The sequence below is a fragment of the Rutilus rutilus genome, assembly GCF_951802725.1.
Source record: "Rutilus rutilus genome assembly, chromosome: 19".
NCBI lineage: Eukaryota > Metazoa > Chordata > Actinopteri > Cypriniformes > Leuciscidae > Rutilus > Rutilus rutilus.
The window spans coordinates 23,214,069-23,236,414 of record NC_140232.1 but is presented as its reverse complement, the minus strand read 5'-3'; the positions used below and the strand labels follow the sequence as shown (position 1 = coordinate 23,236,414).

Below are 22,346 nucleotides of genomic sequence, written 5' to 3'. Positions count from 1 at the left end.
CCAGTATTACTGCATTATGTAGGTGTTTGGTTCACTCACAGGGCACGGCGCGCAGGTAGAGGTTCTCTCGTATGACCTGTTGGAGTTGGCTGTCCATTGATCCGGGTGTAAAACACTTGCTCAGGTAAAGTCTCAGATCCTTACAGAGAGTCGAGCCTGCAGATTACAAACAAAACACATGAACGAGAATGAAATGGAGAGATTTGAAACCACTTTTAAATAACAGCACTGTTGCCAAATTCACAAATAGAACACTGCTGTCACCATGGAAATATGAGAAAAAAGGTGAACTGGCAAAGTGAAACTGCCAAAGATGCAGTTCTGAAAATAAATCGAAATACACCATAAGATCGTTAAGGGTTAAACGGTCTCTCCCCCTGAATTCAGTCCTAACACTGCACACCCCAGGTTACTACAGTAACACCTCAGACCTCACAGACACATTCAAGCATGCTGAGACTGCACTGCAACTGCAGAAGTCTCTAAGGTCAGTGTGCTGTTGTCACAAACAAGCACTGCGGAGCACCTAACGAGGACCGCTCGGCTTCTCTGTATTGATTTTTGCACTTAATATAATCCGGTGGTCCTTTCCACACACAATCTCAACACATGGACTCCTCAAGGACTCATGGGAAAGGTAGGATGAGTCATTTCCCGCTGATCTATTCATTTTTTAAAGTGCGTTATGACCTTATATGACAGCCAGCTTCCTTTCGCGCAGGATATTGATGGTCTTTATGCATTGTGGACTGGGATTGCCCGCCCCTTTACTCGCCGATGCCGGGCTCCACCCCCCCACGCTGACAGCAATCAATCGGGCAAACCAGGGCAGAGAGTTCCGAAGAGGTTAAGTAATAGAGTGTGGGATATCACATCCACTTAATGTCTGACACTGAAATGTTGGAAGGTGGAGACCTGGCATTGCAATTGGCAAATCAGGATCCTTTTTACATACTGTTTTGAGAACAAATACTGTGTGGATTAATCCAAGTTCTGTTTTATCCAACCAACGACAGCGGCAAGCGACACTACACTTTGACAGTAATTTGGTTCTCGCTCTTCTTGTATATTAAACATCATACATGGAGGAGGAGAGATTGGTTGTGGAAGTTCAAAAACATTTCATAAACCCTGAAACAAAACAGATGTTATGTAAATATACTATGTGTCATTCGTTTTTCGAATAAACCGAAGCTTTTCAGCTGTCATTACTCCAGTCTTCAGTGTCACATGATCCTTCAGAAATCATTCTAACATGCTGATTTGGTGCTCAAGAAACATTTCTTATTATTGTCAATGTTGAAAACAGTTGTGCTGCTCAATATTTTTGTGGAAACCATGATACATTCAGAATTTTCAAAAGAACACTGTTTATTTGAAATAGAAATCTTTTGTAACAATATCAAATGTCAAATATTAATGTTTTGTAACAATATCAATGTCAAAATATTCTTACTGACCCCAACATTTTGAAAGCTAGTGTATAATTAATTCAGTACAATAAAAAGATTAATTTATAAAAAGGTTGTTTTTTTCTACTTTGGTTATTTCCATAAACACTGTAACTATTCTACTTCCAGAAATTCTACAGTAATTAAACGAAGCAGCAAAGTTGCTATACTCAAACATTCAATACCTAAAAAAATCTATAATCTCTGAGTGATAGTTTTGTTGTGTAATTTAATTAATAAAAAAGCTTTTAGAACTCTTGTTTGTTATACAAATGATGCCGTATCTCACAAAAGAAGGTGCAATTTGACATTCTTGTTAGTTCAAGACATTGTGTTCACAAATCTGACAGTGAAAAAATGTCTTCACTGAGCATTAATTTATGGTGCCAAAACCAATTTTAAAAATGAATAATACGAATTTAGTAAATAAAATCCCCATGGAGTATCTGGAACTAACATATTCAGAGAGGCTAGATTAGGATAATACAATCTTCAGGCAGAATGACATTAACGTGACATGTCAACACTGTGATCTACTTGGGGCTGTATAATGTCAGTAAGTATAAAGCTCTTACACATCCAAAGTATTTCATTTAAAAGTGCAACAAAATACAGATAAACCTATAAAATAAAGGGATTTGTTGTACTAGCAGCCTTGTGAGTAAAAATTTGGATGAGTAATTAAAGGTCACCAAGTTTAACCCCAGGCCTATGAACTAGAAACTTATTGGCACCTCCAAGGAGAGGGCAATGTGGGGTGTGTCGCTTCAGATAAAACATCTAAAGAACATTTCACCTAAAAAAGAACATTCTGTCAATTTTTACTCACCCTCAAACACATTTTCTCTCTTCTGTGGAACACAAAAAGTGAATATGTAAAGAATATCCAGGCCACTATTTCAAAAATAATAAAAGGTAAATGAAGACTGAGGCGAAAATGACTTGTTTAAAGTGTTTAAAGGTAAATATCTAAATAAATATATGGTTAATAAGATATAAAAATGGTCCATATACATCTGGAAAAAAAAAGTAGTTAAAGAAATTAAAGTTAATATTTGCTGAAGATTTTGACATCTGTCCTATAGCTTGTCTTAACTTTGATTCATGAATAAATCCTTTTTCACTGAATCAGTTCAGAATTTGTTTACGGATTGGACTGGTCCAGGGCCTCCAAAACTCATTTTGGAGTTTGACAGCCGCAGTCAGTCCCCATTCATTTTTATTATATTAAAGAGAAAAAAGGCCAGGATATCCTTCAAAATAAAGCCACTACATTTTCCACAAAAAGGAGTCCTTCAGGTTTGAAACGACATGAGGGTGAGTAAAAGATGACAAAATGTTCATTTTGGATGAAGTGTCTCTTTGAAATCTGTCTTGTTAAAAAAAAAAAATTCACTAATTATTTTCTTTGCATTGCCGAACTCTTATCTAACGCAAAGAAAGAGTTAGATCAGTACAAAAGCTTGTTACTCTCCAACTCATGGTGTCACACAACAGTCAATTTCAGCTTATCGATAAATAAAGTACCTGGTAAGACGGTTTTGATCCGAATGGGATGCGGACATGAGTTCAGAACCCCTCTTACATCTCCCAAGGTCAATCCCAGGACAGGTGTACCTCCAATCTCTAGGATGACGTCACCAACAGTGGCTCCACCCCCAGGTGCTGCTGTAACAAATGGGAACTCTCCATAATCTGCACCACCTCCAATGGCCACACCAAGCTCTCCCGAGGCTCCGCCCAGTGGGACGAAGCTCTCCTGCACTTTTGAGCGCCAGTGCAGCTTCTTAACAGTGGCCTTAGACATGTTGACAGCGCTGTAAGAAACGAAAAAGGAAAGACATTGGTCAAACATGTTTATTTGTTGTTTGCAAAAATTCAAAAGGAGATTTCCCTACTGAAGAAGAAAAACCTTAAGCCTAGGCTGTTTGTCACGATGGTCCATCGTCTTTGTCTTAGGCACTTTTCATCTAGTCAAACCGTGAGTTTAGCTGACTACTCAGCTAAACCAACAAAAGACTAGCTTGACCAGGTTAGAAGACCACCAGTAGGGTTTTTTTTTCAGTTGGGTTGACTATGAATCAGCATCTTTGCACAATCAGTATAGTTTTATTTAATGCCATGTCAGCATCTGTGGCTATCTTCATAGCAAAAAAATAAATTACCGGTACAAAAATACAAGTTACATATATACAATAAAAATAAAAACCAAAACCAAAAGTTAGGTTTTCACCTTTAAGCAAAAATGTACAGGTATGTGTCAATCTTGTATGACCTATATGACATCTAATGAACACCACTTGATCAAATCTTGTTTTAAGGGAGATATCTTGAGATTTCAGGGTGGATTTCATGTAATTTATTGTTTATACACTCTTCTTTCCACCTATTTAATATATAACGATTGACAGTAGGTCTAAGGTCTGAGGGAGGAATTTGACATTTTTCTATGTCCAGATTAATAGCCTCCTTTGCACAAAAACTGATTAAAAATATTCAGGTTAACCAACCTATTATGGTTTTCAAAATAGGTTAATTGAATATGGATAAATTCAGATCATTTTGAAATGGCATTTTGAAACCTCAAACACCCTCACTGTGCATCTCATATCATGTACAGTATGTGTCATAATACTGGTTTAATGGTACAGCAACAGCCTTAAGAAACAAAAGGTTTTAATAATGTATTTAAAGTACTATATACTACCATTCAAAGTATAGGGTCAGTAAGATTTTTCAAAATTGAAAATTCAGCTTTGTCATCACAGGAATAAATTACATTTTAAAACATATTGAAATTTTAAATTGTAATAATATTTCACAATATATTTACTGTACTTGTGATCAAAGACATGCAGACTTGGTGAGCATCAGAGACTTTTGAAAACAAAGCAAAAATCTTACCAACCCCAAAATTTTGAATGGTATTGCACTGTATATGAAGTGAACAAGATACAACTTAGTAACTTTTTTAATGTATATTTATTTAGTGGACTAAAGCTGAGGACATAGTCCACTAAAACGGTAACAAAAAAGGATGAAACAGCGTGAAGTCAATTACATATATAGAATGACAATATACGTCCCATAACTCTTCAAAGGCACATTTACGCGAGTCCCAGTGGTGTTCCACAAGCTATACACATGATACGAGTCTCCAAATTGAAACAAAACAAGCAAACAGATGGTCAAAACGCAGTGGGGGGTGATTTCATCCACAAACACAATTTACACGGGCTCATTAAAAATGCATAGATCTATTTCAGGTGTCACTGATTCTGCAACCGAAAACGTACACGTTTTCATCAGCAAAATTGTCTGGGGCTTTCCACTAAACATTAAATTAGAAAAAAATACAAACAAAAAAAATCAGTATCTCAAAGGATCTGCCAAATTACGCATCAGGTTTGGCTGCAGAAGGCCCTCTCTCTCTCAGCATGCGTGTCCCTGTTGCTTAGCCATATAGCGACTCGTATAGTCTCTATAGATATGAATCAGCAGCTATAGATACAAAAATACAAACAAAAACAAAAGGTAAATAATTTGCCCATCTGAGAATAATGAGAACACGCTTCAACTTTCTGATTACAACCCTGCAGTGCAAAGATCACACACTAGTTAATGCATCATCTGATATACATCAGCAGGGGTGGGGAGGGGGGGCTGAGCGTTTAAATGAACAATACTAACAGAGTTACATAGTTACAGCTACACCATTGCAGTAAACTCAGGGAGGGGAGGAGAGGAGACCGTGCATTCCGGCGCTGCGGGTCTTTTCCATTACCTCACAGAGCGAGAGAAAGTTAGATCTCCAGGTCTCACAGACTCTGCCTGGGAGCCATGGAGAAATAGCGGCGCGAGTCACCTTAAAAACTGAAAGCAAACAGTGGCGTTAGCACTTCAAACGCTTGGTATCAAAGTCCATCCAACCTGCCGCAGTGTGTTCGCACCTCACTTGAGCGCACACACACAGAGCACAGTACAGTGTGAATGTGTTATGAGCATGTACGGTTCGCCGGAAAACCTTTCATGCAGGTAAAATAAGACTCAGCACTTAGGATACAAGATTAATATATAACTTAGCTTTAAATATGCATCTGGATCTTGTCTACCACTTTGTTCGCTGCGGTTGTGGCATCCCTCTGGGATGATGTTTCATGTGTCACAGACATACACTTTGTCTGAGGCAAGTTTCTTCAAGTGTATCACTGCCATATGACATTTGTGTATCTTTATCGAGATCTAAAGCCTGTTCCCTTTCTGATTAAATCCCGCTTGCATCTTCCGCATTACATATGCATGCTGAGTCTTCATGAGCTGCTGAGATGTTGAGAATAATTGATTAAGTACTTTGGAAAGGTGCCCAAAACTGCCCCCCAATCTTTCTTATGAATAAAGAACTCATAACAGCAAACAAAAGAATTGGTTCAAGAGCATTTAAGATGGCACTGCAAAGAGTTAATGTTCCTAATGCAATGGTTGCACTTTCAAACTCAATGAAATGGCCAATGCATTTCTACATTTCAACTACATTTGCACGAACAGCGCCAGGATATCCAGGATACGACAAGTATGCAGCATGACTATTTTACATCTATTCATTTAGTAGATGCTTTTATCCAACTACCGGTCAAAAGTTTGAAATCATTACGATTTTTTTATGTTTTTGAAAGAAGTATCTTATGAAGTCTCTCTCTCTCCTTAGAAATCATTCTTATTATTATCAATGTTGTGAAACCGTGAGACATTTTTATCAGGATTCTTTGATGAATAGAAAGTTCAAAAGAACACTTTTGATCAATTTAATGCATCCTTGCTGAATCAAAGTATTAATTTCTTTTTTAAAATCTTACTTACCCCAAACATTTGAATGGTAGTGTATCATGGTTTTCACTCCAATTTCAACATTGAAAATAATAATGATTCTTGAGCACCAAATCAGCATTTTAGAAGGATTTCCGAAGGATCATGTGACACTAAAGACTGCAGTAATGATACTGAAAATTCAGCTTTGCCATCACAGGAATCAAATTACAAATTTAAAATACATTAAAATAGAAAACATTTTAAATTGAAGTAATATTTCACAATATTAATTCTTATCACATCACTGCAGCCTTGGTGAGCATAATAAACTTTAAAAAATATATATTATTATTATTATTATTATTCCAAACTTTTGACAGGTAGGTCAGGTGTAAATGACCAACAATATTTGCAGAGCACAGTGTCAGTTTCAAGTATAAGCTGGATTACTATTCAAGCTACAGTAGAGCAAACATGGAATTTAGACAACATTTTACTTGCAGGTTTCAAAATGTGACTTAAAGGGTTAGATCACCCAAAAATGATTAAAGACATCGTTAAAAATGCGCAAAAAAATAAAAAAAATAACGACTTTATTCAACTATTAATTTTCTGCTGTGTGGGCCTCTGACATGAGTTCACGTAGTGTAACAGCGCAGCGCTTCTGGGTTGTACGTCAGAACGTAGGCTCACTATTGGCCGACGCTGGTCATGTGTGTGTGATGCTGGCCAATAGTGAGCCTACGTTCTGACGTACAACCCAGAAGCGCTGCGCTGTTACACTACGTGAACTCACGTCAGAGGCCCACACAGAAGAAAATGAATAGTTGAATAAAGTTGTTATTTTTGGGGGGTTTTGCGCAAAAAAAGTATTCTCATTGCTTGATAAACTTAAGGTTGAGCCACTGTAGTCACTTGGACTATTTTAGCGATGTCTTTACTAACTTTTCTGGGATGGCAGATATCAATTACATAGAAGCCTATGAAGGAGTGAGCCAGCTCTCAGATTTCATCAAAAATCTCTTAATTTGTGTTCCGAAGATGAAGTCTTACAGGGTTGGAACAACATGAGGGTGAGTAATTACTGACAGAATTTTCATTTTTGGATGAACTAACCCTTTAAAGTTTCTCAAACCCTGCCTGAACACTCTAGCTCCTTTCCTTCTGAGGGAGTCTGTGCCACCAAAGATGAAGTGCAGAGAGAGGATAAATCCTGCTGGATCTTCAGGTGAGTCAATGAACAGCTTTAATTGAAAACCGGGCCAAGAAGAGAGATGCAGATCAAAGTTCTGGGGGTGACATTCTAACTAAGATGAGATATTTAAGCGCTAAGGTCCGACTTCGAAGACGGCTGCTGTTGGAGATTTGTCGACATCTAATGCAGCAACTCTTAACATCAAGTATTGTTCATGCTGTGGAACTAGGTCGTAGATCAGAAGAATGAAATTCGATTTCTACCCCTGTGTTTTGTCTCTGAAGCTAATGATTATGGGATGTCTTGATCTCACCGTACTGTAGCACTGAACATTAACTTAAGCTCCCAAATTAGAGAAGCATAAGACAACACATCATCATCACCCTTTCCTCCTTAATAAAAAACAGCTTAAACGTGTTTGTTGGTCTTATTTGGTCTCCCAGCCTGGACTGTTGGCTGGTTTAGAAGGGTTTTCATCTTGTCAGGCGATCGTAAACCAGCTAAAACCAGCAAATCAGCTTAGACTGGTTTAAGCAGGATTTCTTTTGAAAGATCAACTTGACAAAGACAGAAAATGTCCACAGAAGTTCCATTAGAAACATGTACACCCAATCAAAACTCAAAAACCATCTCAAATCAGATCCCAATAAAATGTAAGCGCTTGCAGACATGTTTAAAATCTCTCTGCGGCATCACACTGCGGATCGCTATTGTGTAAAGAGCCTCAGGTACATCAGTCTGTCGTTATGTGCTGAACCATTAAAGCATTCAGGACGATGTAGAGCCAAGGGATTTGGTTTTTCTCCACATCAGCAGTCAGGGTACCTCCTCAATAAAAACAAACAATCTGGAACTCAGAAGAAACCTCTTCAGTGAAAAGAGGTCACACTAGATGTTATTTCAACATGATTCAAGTCATACCATATTAGTTTAGGACTACAAATCCCAGGGTCAAATGGAGCAATATCAGCTACAGTACTTGTCACTTTCATAACCAGTTTAAGGCATTGAAAGTGTCTTTTCAAACTTCTGCAAATTGGCATCTTACGTGCAAGTCCACTATGTATTCTGGAGATGAAACTTCATGGCCCCTGCACACATGCTCATACATATGAATACCCACAATGCACACCTGCACAGGCTAATTTGCATAACGAGACTATTGGCTGTTGAAGTCCATAACCTTCATGCTAGCAGCCTTACCAGAGTAACAAGTAAACGTAACGGGGAGAGCAGAGGACAGGTGAGGAGAGGTTTGGAACTGTGTTGCCTGGGGGAAAGATATAGTGAGATTCAGAGTGACAGAGGCAGGCAGTTCTGCAGTAGTAGCTTGCCCAAGTGGTCAGTGATAGTTTATCAAATTTAAAATGGTTAAAAATGTGCTTAATGTCTGTGCTTATATTAATGCACTGTTTATTAGTGCTTTCGCAACATACATTTTTTACTATTTACTATTATATTTTCATTTTTCATTTTATTTTAAGTTAAAGTTTTAGTCATTTTGTTGTGTTTCGTCGTCATCTATTTTAGTATTAGTATGTTTTTAGTATGTCCATTTTTTATGTTTTAGTTATTTTATATCAAATATTTAGTACAAACTAATTGAAAATGAGAAATGTTGCCTTGGCGGCTAGCTGAAAGAAAATAAAAAGTAATAAAACAATCTTATTTCAGTTAGTGTTTATTATATTTCAAGTAAATAAAAATGTAATAACCCTGCTGGGGACATGAAAGATGTCCCTTGTGTAATTTTAAGTGTCATGTGCAATACCCAACACATTATTTTTTTTTTTTATTAAAGACAAATTCCTTTTGTGTGTAAGCATATCTTGCCAATAATTATCATTCTGTTCTGTGTAACATTGGCTTTTTCTGACTGACACATGCCCTGTCAAATTCCCACACCCAGTGGGCAGATTTCTCCTCATAACATTCTTGAGATCTCACAACCCTAATAAAACAGTGATATGCGGATGAGTGTGGTCATAAACGCTGTGGAGGGCTATGATGGTGCTGATAGGGGCTGCATGCAGCTAGCCAATGACTGCAATGGTCATTATTTACCAGCAGAGTGGAGTATGTATCCCACATCTCATCTCACATCACTGCAAACCCACGGCACAGAGTCGCAACTGGTCTGACACATTTTCTCAGCACCTGCTCGCTCTCGCTCTCGCATTACACACTCTACACTTTCTGTGTACAGAAAAACACCTACATTCACGTAAACCTGAAAGGGCTCCGTTGTCTCCAAACAGGAGTGCGCGAGGCCGCTCTTTTACTACGTGGACCAACAGTTCACTCACGCGCTCGCGCTAATGTACTGCTTCTATTGTTGTCCGAGAGGAGCTTTCACGCGAGCATCTTTTATGAAAGACAAAAACGTGTAGCACATGCAGACTTGAAATCAATCGCGATAGAAGATGAGGTGGAGATAGTTGACCAAATCAAAGCAGCTGACAAGGAGAACGCGCGCGGCGTTAAATGCTGCAAAGGCAAAGTGGCTCCCCTGGCATCAGTCGCCACGCAAGGACATAATGGAATTCGCGCGGTACACCAACAGAAATGAAAAATGGACAAAAGCATATGGTAGTAGTATCGGATGGTCAGCCAAGCAATAATGAGACGGTCTGTGACATACCTTCATAATTCCAGCCTTCCCCCCCGCGACGTATTGCCTTATGGCTGTAATCCTTACAAATACTCTATCAATACTGATTGCCTATTGGAGTCGCAGGTGACTGCAGATATGCTGTGTTGGAGGAGCACTACGGTTTCAGGTCCATAGCTCTGCGCTGCTGAGGATGAACTGGCCGGAGAGGGAGGACAGTGTAGCATTACAATCCCGCGCGGAAGCCTCGTGCCCTCAGGGCCGCTCAGCTAATGGAACATGGGTCAAAATTACGTTGCATTCAGTACAGCCCTGTCTTTGCAGGTTTGGCAATAAGGAAGCGATGATAAGGCAGCCAAGCGGAGGGGAGGAGAGGAGGAGGAGGCAGGGACGGGGAGGGAACGCTGTGTGAAACAGGGACCTCCCTATGGTCGCAGGCGATTGGACAGCGCCGCGCGAGACTACATGGACGCGCCGTGACTCCTTACCCAAATACTTCAATCAAGAAGACATATTTGAATTGATCCTGAATAGGACCGCATGCTACTCATTAAGTGAGCGAACGTTCTGATCAAAGACACAAGGCAAGTATTTATTTTGGTGACACTATCTAAGATACAGTATTGTCAACAGGTGATAATTCATCGACGAATTAATTCTTAAATAATAATGGCTAATTATGCATTTTTTATCTAGCATAAGGCACATGGTAATTTTTTAAAACTAGATATTTTTTTTACCTCATTGGCAAATGTTTAACTTGTTTAAAGCAGACATTTAGCAAGGTTAGCAATGTATTTTTGTAAACAAATGCATGCTTTAAACATTAATATCATAAACAAAGCAAAACCAGTAACAAAAATAAGAAGATCCAAAAAAATAATTCAAAAAAACGTGATGCGTGCTGGTTACCATGGAATTCTGGGAAATCCCTTTGTCCCTTATAAAAGTACACTAAGTAGGCTACATATTCAATTTGATCTGTAGGCTAAATAACCCGCAACTTTTTACTTTAAAATAGGGATCGTTCACCCAAAAATGAAATTCTGTCATCATTAACTCACATGTTGTTCCAAACCTGTATGAGTTTCTTTCTTTTGTTGAACACAAAAGAAGATATTTTGAAGAATGTTGGTAATCAAACAGTTGACTGTAACCTTTGACTTCCATAGTAGCTTATTGTTTTCCTATAGACCATATGGAAGTCAATGGCTACCGTCAACTGTTTGATTAGGCCTAACATTCTTTAAAATATCTTCTTTTTAGTTCAACAGAACAAAGAAACTCATACAGGTTTGGAACGACATAAAGGTGAGTAGATAACATAATTTTCATTTACATTTACAGAGATTTACTCTTGACTAAAATGACCACCGTTTCCTAAATATGCATTTATGAAAGTGTTGTATTTGTAACTAAATGTGGCTGTTGGCTTTTTTCACATTGCAGTTGATGAGCTTGTAAGTGACACTCTCTGTGGTCTGCGCGTGCTGCAGCAGCTTCTCCGTCTCGTTGATCTAATGGGTCCGTTTCAGCTGACATCAGCGAAATACGCTCACTGTTTACGGTTCGCTATGACGTTGGCGCAAACTCTTTCTTAAGACAAACGCAACTCTCCGTTCCAGCTCCGCGATGTTACATATGTGAGTCATGCGCGCGCGCGCGCGTGTGTGTGTGTAAAACACTGCATAAATATAGTGCCTATCGTCAAAGATTCGTCCGCCATTACACTATACTGTTTTGAAAAAAAAAAAAAACGAAGAAGTGTCGTAAGCATCATTAACTAATGCGCACACTTTATCCATGTGCTCTCTCTGGTTGCCAAGGAAACTGTGTGGGTATCTTGGATACAGTGCCAGTAGCGCATGCAACCCGCAAGCACCACCCACAACAAGCAAGACATCATCTTTGGCTAGATTATTTTCAAACACATACAATTGCATCGAGCTGCTCGCGAAAGAACAACAGAGTATTTCTTCAATAATGCATACAGCCCTTCGGTATCATAAATAACATGAGGCAATTAACAAGGCATTCTCTTTATTACAGAGGGGGTGATGGAATGCCTGTTGCAGTGCCACAGTTGTGTGGAAGTGTGTATGTGTTTGGCTGGGGGTTAAAGTCAATGAGGTACCTAAGAAAGTGCTGACTATGACTCAGTTTTAGTACAGAAGTGCCTGCTTGCTGCAATCCCAGTTCACCCTTGAGTATAGACTGTACATGGGAACAAACACACACTCAAAAACAGGTCACTCAGTTAAACACATTTGATTTCATACACTGCAAAAAACATTATTGTTGGCTTAACTTAAAAAAGTAAGTTACCTGGTTCATTTTGAGTTCATTGAAATAAAAAATTTGAGTTAATACAATAAAAGATATTGGTTTAATAAATAGAAACTCAAAATATGAATTATCTAAGTTGAGAAAAGAATTTGAGAAAAGATAAAAAGTTGTGATAACAAATCAGGACAATAATAAACTATAGTTTATTATTCACAATATACTTTTTACTGTTGAAAATGAATGAGACTATAGCCCTATTTTGAAATCTGGATACAATTATTATGGTCGGGGTCAAAGTGATCCTTATTGGATTCAATGCAATTCACCAAGAATCACAATATGAAAAGAAAATCTGGTAAAATCAGTAAGTCTTTTACAATAATACTTTTTGCACATTAAAAATTAAATATGCAAACATATGATTTTTAAAGCTGTTTTAAACAGCAATTTTTTCATAAAAACCTTTTTTTTTCATAAACTGTGAATATTATAAACAGTATTGGTCATATGTAAATACAAAAATGGTTACATTTCAAACATAAGTGTGAAAATGCACTTCTTCTGTTTGTTTTCCTGAAATTTAAACAGTAGAGCATGGCACTTCGAATTTCCAGCTAACTGAACATGAAAAACATAAATAAATGAAAAACATTCAAAAGTAATGTATTCCTTTGAAGCATTGTCAGTTTGTCTGCATAAAAACATCTTCAAAATGCATAAATACCCTTAGATGGCAGTTGAGACTGAGGTAACAAAATATACTGCCTTTAACAATGAAATCATGGAGATTTTGTATGCACGTCCCACAACATGTTGACACATTGCAGGCATGTTCAACCTGGTTAACCAGTATTTCCGACAACCCAAATATCGAAAAACTGACCTGCAGCATAATATAAGGGCTAGGGGCTATAGGGCAAGGTCAGTGAATCTATCCTAACTCTGTTCTGTTTTTACCCTTATCCAAACACATCAGATTTGCTGTTTGTGAAAGAACATGTTAAAATAAGCAGGTGAAATCAGTGACATTAAATTTTTTTTAATTTTTTTTTTCAGAGTTACACACATTCATCTCTGCTAAGCTCTAATCTAACAGAGCACACCATGGCACTCACTGAAGAGAGAAAGAGAAAGTGAGGGAGAAATAAAAGAGAGAGAGAGAGAGCAAGAGAGAGGGAGGGCTGAGTGAAGACAGTGAGATAAATCAAAGTAATTCATCTCTTCAGAACAAGATAGCAGATAAATAGGCGAGAGCATGTGAAGGAGGGTTACAAATGAGAGAGATGAGGAAAATAAAGATTCATCGCTTTCTTCAGTGTTATCATATATTATATGATATCACATGAGAATAAAAATCAGTAAAGATCTAAACATCATTAAAACGAGGTGATTTGAGAGAATATTTTGTGAAAGCTGAAAACATAATATTTCTATTGAACCGTTGAATTATATACTTTTATTTAAAATGGCATTCCGCAGATAATGAGATAATCTTTCAAATGCCACATGCACTTTGTTTCATTAACATATTTTATGATGTCATCCTGCCGAGAACTAAGAGTGTAACCACTAGAGGGCAATAACTGTCCATTTTTATGTGCCCATTTTAACAAGCATTTGTTTAATGAATTCTATACAGCAGTCTATAGTGGACTGGGTTGTACCTCTGTTCATTTTAGTACTTTGTTTAATAGTAAGAATAAGCTAAATATAGTAAGAGCTAAGATCATTAAAAAGAATTATGGAACTACCACTATTCAGGTGTATTTTGTTAGTGTTATGACGGAGTGACCTTGACTAGCTGTATAAACATAAGACTTAAGTAATAAGATAATTTGCATTCGGACATCAATAGTAGTGAAGCAAAAAGGACATGGTGTTCAAATGGGGGCATTGCCCTTGAGCAGTGCACTTAACCCACTGTTACTGCAGGGAGACTGTCTCTGCAATTAGTGTACTGTACATCCCTCTGGGTGACCAGTGTCTGATGAATGATGAATAAATGATAGCACTGTCTATTTTTTTTAGATTTAGATTTAGACCATCAGACAATAAGATGGAAAATATTCAAAACCATGGCTTCCTCTTTTTGTAATTTTAAACTTTAATGTGGTTGTTTGCATGCATGCAAGCTCCTCCTAAAAGGCGAGTTAGATGACACAACTCTATTTCTACAGGGATTGATGCACAATTATTCATTATGTTTGACCTGTTCACTTTTTTAGTTCATTTTAACATGGAAGTATATGTCTTTTTCTTAGGTGCATTAACTTTCGTTGAATCAAACATGTTCAAAGCAGTACATTTGTGCAGGGATTACAGCGACTTATTACTTAGACTAGAGTATGTCATGGGAATGTCAGGAGGAATTCATTTGCTGACAAAAGCTTTAAGCTGATTTTAAAGTACACAAGTGCAGGTAACCTCTTTCCTATAGGGATAACTAAGGCTTGATAAACTGACCTCTATTCCCACATGTCTTTTTAAAACATGCAGAAGGTTCTATAATCTTTTTACAGGTCCAATATGTGCTTAGGTTTAGTATTTCCGAATTCACAATTGAGAATTCTCTTAGCTTATTAGTCATGTACATTGGAGTGTTTTATGATGCATTTTATGTTATTTAGTTAATGTGGATTGTGATATATTTTAATGTCAGATTACAGAACAGAACTGTAGTTGGCAAAATTCCACCCCATAGTGCTTGTAATCACTTTATTTTGTATAATGTAGCAACCACAGCTGCCAGTTTGTATTTATTTTTATTTTTCTGGGCTGAGAAGCTCAACATAGTTTTTTTCTAAGGATTTTTTATTTTATTTTTTATTATTCCTCCCCAAATACCTTTTCTCTTGTATTATTAAGGTCGTTCCTCTATGTAAACATTTTAATACAATAAAGATGGAAATAGTACAACTGAATTTTGATCTGCCATTCTCACATCCTAAATGCAACAGCGCACAATTAAGAGCGCGAGGACACGCGCAGAGGCAGCGCTCGCGCGCTCGTGTGTGTGTGTGGATTGATCCGTTGCGTTGGAAAATGAGCAAAGACTCGCCCACATTTTCTGTCGACGCTCCATAAAATCGTTTGCCCAATATCCCTGCCTTTAATAAGTTTCTAGGCTGCCTGTCCCTTTAAACGAGTCATTTTTTCTTTAATCCTGAATTGATGGCTTAAATGCGGAGAGAGATAGAGAACGGAGTGTGCGCTACAATCATCAACGGCTATATTACTTTTTTATATGTTTGTCCCTAACGCTCTCAAAGTTAATTTTCTTAGAAGACGGGAAATAATTGAACGCTTAAACCATCTGAATCCAACTCCATAGATTCAAAATGAAAAGCCTTTAGAAGGTGACTGACAGCATCTTTGGACCACTCTAGGATTTTACTACTGGAAAACTTGCCGCTTTTATAGAAAAAGCACCTTTTTGGAAATATGTCTCATAAATGTGTGTGAAGGAACTGTCGTGAGGATCATGCATTCTGCTCCAATGAGGTCAAAGTGACAATATCCGACATGTATGAGGAGAACCGAAAAAGTAAGTTTTGTTTTATCGTTTTCTATTTTTAGTTTAGTTTTTATATAAGCCTATAGGCTACCCTATATGTCAACGTAATTTTCGAATCGCTGTTTAAACTTGTGTCCGTATCAATACGAAATTTACTCAGCTATTTTATTTCAGTTCCGTTTAGATGTTGACGTAGGCTACAGTTCATCAAACTATAGCCTCCTCAATAATTGAGTATTTGGTATATTATTATATCTATAGGCTATATGACATCACAGTTTTACCCATACAAAAATAAAACACCTGACATGACACAAAAACAATTCAGTAGGCTAAACATGAACTAAACGACAGAAACGAATATAAAACTTTTTAAAAAAAAATCCAATCAAATATGATGCTTTATGCACAATATGCAGGGAATTTTGGGAATACCTCTTCTCAAACTAAATGTAAAAAGTATGTTTACTTTTGGATGGTATAACAACAAAGTTAAAAAAAAAATTCTGTAAAGGTATTTCTTTGATATAATATATTTTTTCAAATTGTCTTTCAAAATATAATTTTTAATGTTTATTAATGGTAAGAAGGTAACTTACAGTTAACTAATTAACATGTTTTCACTGTAGCTGTTTTTAATTTTTGTTAAAATTGCTTATAGTTTAACAATGTGAAATAGTACTTGAAATTAGGTAACTGCATTTGTCAGGATAATTGACAGTTGTACTAATTACATGAACAAGAAATGTTCTATATGCTAATTATAATGAAAGATGAAGGTTTTGAGCCCTGAGCTCTGTTGCGATCAAATTATGAATTTATTTGTCCAATTTATTTTTCTTGTTTGCAGCACCAGATGTTTAACTGCCACAGGGTTATATTCAGAGCACAACCTGCACATGCGCTTTATGATGAATTTCTGATTACAGGCAACCTGCAATTACAGATATCATTTGACTTCCATCATTGCCAAGTAACCCCAGCACTGCAGGTTAATGCACATAGAGTGTAATGAAGGCATCTGGAGACAGCAAATGAATATTCTGCTGGTAGTAAGTTTGATTAAATGGGCCTCTAATCTTTGATCCCTAACTAGCTCAAGAACCAAATCCTTCTGCTTTAGAAACAAGCCGGCACATGAGAGTAGTTGTATGTCTCTTTGCACAGGTTTGTACCCCGCTAACAAAAAAGATGTTCTAAGAACATTTTGCTAATGTAAAACATCATTACAGAATGTTCTTGCAAACGTTCAATATTAAAAAAAAAAAATTTTCTTGGTTATGCGAACGTTAAGCAAGCATTCCATTTTATCATTTTGCAAACATTATAGGAACGTTACTTTTGAATGTTCTCTGAACGTTCTGAAACAAGTAACATTTAAAAAAATGCTTGATGAATGTGCGAGTAAAACGTATCAGCAAAAAAAAAAAAAAAAATTCCATGAACGATGTATAATGTTCTTATGCTAACGTTTTGAGAACATTTTTAAAGACCAGATAACTTTAAACAAACATCCTATTAATGTTACTAAGAATGTTTGTTCAAAACTTTGACAAGTTCTGAGAACATTCCTTGTTAGCTGGGTAGACCCCTTTAGGTCACTATCAAGGTAAATAAATCAACCTAGATAATATAGCAATATGCCTTAAACTGAAAAATAATGCCATACTGAAAGGCACTGATAATAATCAAGTTCTCTATTTATGCCTGTTTGATCTTCATCTATCAGTGAGAATCCAAACATTTTCTCAGTATCCACATTTGCAGCTCACAGTCAGTATTATGCTAGTGAATTATGGATGCAAATAAAATAAAAAGTTCATTATTTTGAGGTCAGTTTTGTTTATTAGTTATGTTTAATATATAGCTATATTCAGTTATATTGTGTGCATTTCATAAATTTAAATTTCAAACTCATTCCTTTTTGAAATTATGGATGCTCAATTAAATATGATACCATGACTGAAAACCAAATGAACTTCTTTAAAGTAGAAAAGTCACAGTGCGGGTTACACAGAGCAGTAGCCTAAACAAGAAAAAAATTCCACAATACCTTCTTTTAATGACGTGCTAAATTGACCCCTCAATTTCTATTTGGAGCGTGTCTTTATCAGCGCAGTGCAGCAGTCATGATAGCTCATTTTACTAACCTCAAACAGGAGTTTATTTCACTCTCCTGCCTGCCCATTTTAAATGTTCAATGAAAGTACCGATTGCTGTTATCTCTGGCTGATAGGATTCCCTTCCGTCTCACTGAGGTCTTATGCATAAATTTAAGTTATAATTTGTTATCAGCTCAGTGTCCTCTCTCTCTCTCTCTCTCTCTCTCTCTCTCTCTCTCTCTCTCCCTCCCCCTACCCATGACTCTCTCTATTAGCTGTCAGCTAGCTGTGCTAGAGGCTAACATCGTGAATCCACAGGTACTCACATATGAAACCGCTGGCCCAGAATCCCGCTCTGCACCCCCTCTCACAGTGGGAAGTAGGTCACAGCTGTTACTGTGTGGTTCTCCTCACCTAGTGCAGAGCCCTCCTGTTCATCAGAGACTGTGGCAGATTAGAAAGCTTTGTCTTCCTTACCCTCTTTAATATGACCGGAGTAATTCAAGTTTCATAGTGTTCAGTTACTTCAGTCACTAGCACTCCATGCCTGTGTCCAGATGACCAGGAACACATGCTGTAGCAACTATTGATAAGATAAGGTGGCAAGACTTTAGAATAATGGTCTGTCATTAATAGGTAACTAAGCAAGAAGTAAGGCAGGACAAATGAGTAGTGCTACATTAACACCTCAGCTACTACTATTAACTAATATGGAAACAAGATTAGCTAATCAGTAAGTAATGGGAAATTTAAAACTGAGATAGTTTCTTATTAGGGAATCAATAATTACTGAATTAGATTAGTCATATTAAGAACTATTAATATAAAGAATTACTAATCACAACATTACCTGTCTTAGCAATTATCTTTTTTTACTCTGAACGTGGTCATAAAATGCATAGCATTTTAGCTATGTTGTTATTGGTGCTTTTGGGTGCCTTAGCCTCCTGCAAATATACACTACTACCATTCAAAAGTGTGTGATTGGTAAGATTTTGTCATATTTTAAAATCTCTAATGCTCACCAAATATTAGTACAGATTAAAATAACTTCCTGTTTATTACTGTGATGGAAAAGCTTTTTTGTTTATAAGATCAAAAATGTGATGTTACAAATGTCTTTTCTCCTTTACTTTTTTCCTTTACATCAATTGAATGCATCCTTGTTTGATCATACTGACCCCAAGCTTTTGAATGGTCCAGTCTTTGACAGGTTTTCTTTGATGTCAAAAGAAACCAACAAAATGGCTTATGGTTTATTTTGATGTCACAACCTTACAAAAGAGTGCCTGTGTCAACAAGCATTTGTTAATGTTAGTTCTTAGACTGGTGGTTTGCTGTGTCATCCACACAAATGACCCTTTATTAAGTGACTAAACCTCTATTTTTAGGGAATGGGTACTCCAACGAGGAAGAGGAGGGTGGTGGCGAAGAGGAGGAGGAGGAGGAGGAGGAGGGGGGTGGAGGAGGAGAGGGCGATGAGGGCGACGAGGAAGAAAAGGAGGATTGGGAGGAGAACGGACGGCCTAAGATGAACCGTACGGAAACGCTCAACTCCACCTGCAGCTCCACTGGAACGCAGAAGAAGAAGAGTCAACATATGAAGAAGCAGGTCCAGGGCTCCAACCAGGTCCAGCGCGCCCCCAGAGCTCTTTTCTGCCTTAAACTGAACAACCCCATCCGCAGGGCCGCCCTCCACCTTGTGGAGTGGAAGTATCCATTTACAAGCTTAAACTTCTACTGATAACGATCAATGTAAAGCGTTCCAATCATTTACTGCTATAACAACTTCTAATTCGCTAAAAAATGCCTGTTAAATGTAATGCCACTTCTAATAAGATCATGTTTGCCTTAACATGTGACTCCAGACCATTTGATATCTTTATTCTCCTGGCCATCTTTGCTAACTGTGTTGCTTTGGGAGTCTCCAAGCCTTTTCCCGAAGATGACTCGAATGCCACCAACCATGACCTAGTAAGTATTGCTCTGTGTCTCTTGAGAGAGAGTGAGTGTGAAATTAGGGTGGTATGAATATCATTTCAGCTTAGAGAACTGAAAAAAGATTGAAGAACATTTATGGTTAACAAGCTTCTTGGTTGCAAACATTAATGGTCAGTTCCTGTAGTGGTAGGCCATCAATTCAAACTGGCTGTAATGTATTGGCTCTTAATTGAGATACAGTATGTATTGTAAAATTGTATGTTGTAAGGTAAACGTGTGCAATAGCCACCCGAGAGCGCGAAAAGGTGTTTCCCTTCCCAGGTGTTGTTTCATAATCAGATGTATTGGGATGGTGCCTAGAACAGAGCGTTGACCGAATTCCTGCTGACCCATTTTGGAGGTTATAGATCTCAGGTGCAGTCAGAAGCATGCATGTGTTTATGTATTATGTAATATACATTTATTTTCCTATGGCATATTCTATCAGGTATTTTCTGGTTTCAGTCTGGTGTGTATTTTGGTAGCTAACTAGCTACAGTCCCTATATATATAACTAGCTATATATATATTATTTAAACCTTGTATGGTGTTCGGGTCTGTAGGACCCGTTTTCAGTTTTTATCAAAAGAAAAATGATTCGATTAATTATTTTTTCAAACTCAGACTCATTGGCCTTGGCTCATTTCCTGTGAGGAATATATATCAGAACACATTTTCAATGACCACACACTGTACACCCCCCCCACCCCTACCCCCTACACATTTATGTTCGGGTCCACTGGACCCGGGGCTAATAAAAGTGTGGAAATTGTAGGTCCTGTGTACCTTTACTCTGTCCTCCTCCTGTCAGGGCCTGCTGTTATTGTGTGTGTGTGTGTGTTCTTGTATATGGTTTATGAGGACACAAATGTGTATAATGACATGGGTATTACAACATAATCATGGTTTATGAGGACATCTGTATCCTCATAAACCAAACGGCTTAAAAAAACATACTATATATGGTGTTTTTTGAAATTCAAAAAATGCCAAAAGCTTTCTGTGATTGGTAGGTTTAGGGGTAGGGTTAGTGTAGGGGGATAGATTATACAATTTGTACATTAGAAAAACCATTACGCCTATGGAGGGTCCCCGTAAACCAAATATCCAAGTGTGTGTGTGTGTGTGTGTGTGTGTGTGTGTGTGTGTGTGTGTGTGCGTGCGTGAGTGTGTGTGTGTGTGAGAGAGAGAGATTGTGCAAGAGTGAGTTTTGTGTTTCTACCCCTGCCGTTCCCGCACAAGGTTGCAATTCTTAAATGTGATCTAACAAAGGTAAAGAGAAAATAATAACCATATATGCTGTTTATATTGCTTGTAATTGGGATGAAGTAAACATCTGTTGAGTATTTTAACATAAAATTGTTTGATTGTGTTGAATTAAAAACCCCAAAATGCAGCGGGTCCACAAGACCCATGCATGAACACTGGCTGAATAACAAAAATATGAACACCACACAAGGGTTAAACAGAAAGTGGAGACGTTTCAAAGAAAGACATTTGTTGGCACTTAAATCAAATCTATAACAATTTACAGTACTTTCCAAGCTATTTAGAATATACTCTTCTGTTCAACAATTTGGAATAATTAATACTTTTGAATGTTTTTGAAATGTCTCTTATGCTCATCAACGCTGCACGTCACGTTGTGTCAATCTCGTTTACACACTGCCAACGAAACTTTTGTCCGTCATAAAAAAATTCGGATCGGGTTTGATTTTCTGCGTTTTTCGCATCCGTAGCAAGCACTTTGAGAGGTGTTTTGACAATTCAGAGCCACCGAGTGACGAATACGAAAAAACACACACGAAAATTTGGGACTCAGTGTGCAAGGACCTTAACTGTTTTCTATTCTAATATATATTTAAATCTAGGTTATTCCTGCGATGGTAAAGCAGAAATTTCAGCAGCCGTTACTCAATCTTACTACAATCTTCTCATTATTATCAATGTTGAAAACAGTTGTGCTGCTTAATTCTTTTGGGAAACTGTTATGCGCTTTTTTTTTTAGATATGCAAATTTTAAGCATTTTAACATTTTAAATGTCTTTACTGTCACTTTTGATCAATTGAATGCATCCTTGCTGATCAAATGAAAAATGAATTAAATCTTCCTGACCCCAAACTTTTAAACAGTAGTGTGTATGTAGTTATCCCTCTGAAAATACACACAAATCCCAGAGAAACACACATAAAGGGGCATTCGCCTCAAGCAGGAGAGTTTTGTCATGTGACTCAATTCAGCCACACTATTTCGATTCCTACTGCTGTTCCAGTTTCAGAAATTTCTGGAAGCTTTGTACTTTGAACTTCACAATTTGAAAATCAGGTGCCATTTTGATGTGAAAATCCTTCTTTTTTTTGTTGCTGTTTGATGATGCTGTATTACTCTGTAATCCTCCTC

At 37.4% G+C, this 22,346-nt stretch overlaps 2 protein-coding genes across 2 annotated transcripts in view; one reads left to right on the top strand and one right to left on the bottom strand.

Moving 5' to 3' along the window:
* The window catches only part of magixa (MAGI family member, X-linked a), a 41,527-nt gene extending 31,169 nt beyond the window's left edge, over positions 1-10,358 (bottom strand). Inside the window, 3 exon segments of the mRNA XM_084389671.1 lie at positions 40-156; positions 2,979-3,268; positions 10,094-10,358. Coding sequence (XP_084245797.1) covers positions 40-156; positions 2,979-3,258 — 397 coding nt within the window. The 5' untranslated portion in view covers positions 3,259-3,268; positions 10,094-10,358.
* Positions 10,359-14,869: 4,511 nt separating this feature from the next.
* Positions 14,870-22,346, top strand: part of cacna1fb (calcium channel, voltage-dependent, L type, alpha 1F subunit) — a 48,085-nt gene continuing 40,608 nt past the window's right edge. The window contains exons 1-3 of the mRNA XM_084390284.1: positions 14,870-15,893; positions 19,357-19,678; positions 19,834-19,939. Of these exons, the coding sequence (XP_084246410.1) occupies positions 15,872-15,893; positions 19,357-19,678; positions 19,834-19,939 (450 nt within the window). The 5' untranslated portion in view covers positions 14,870-15,871. The remainder of the gene's footprint in view (positions 15,894-19,356; positions 19,679-19,833; positions 19,940-22,346) is intronic.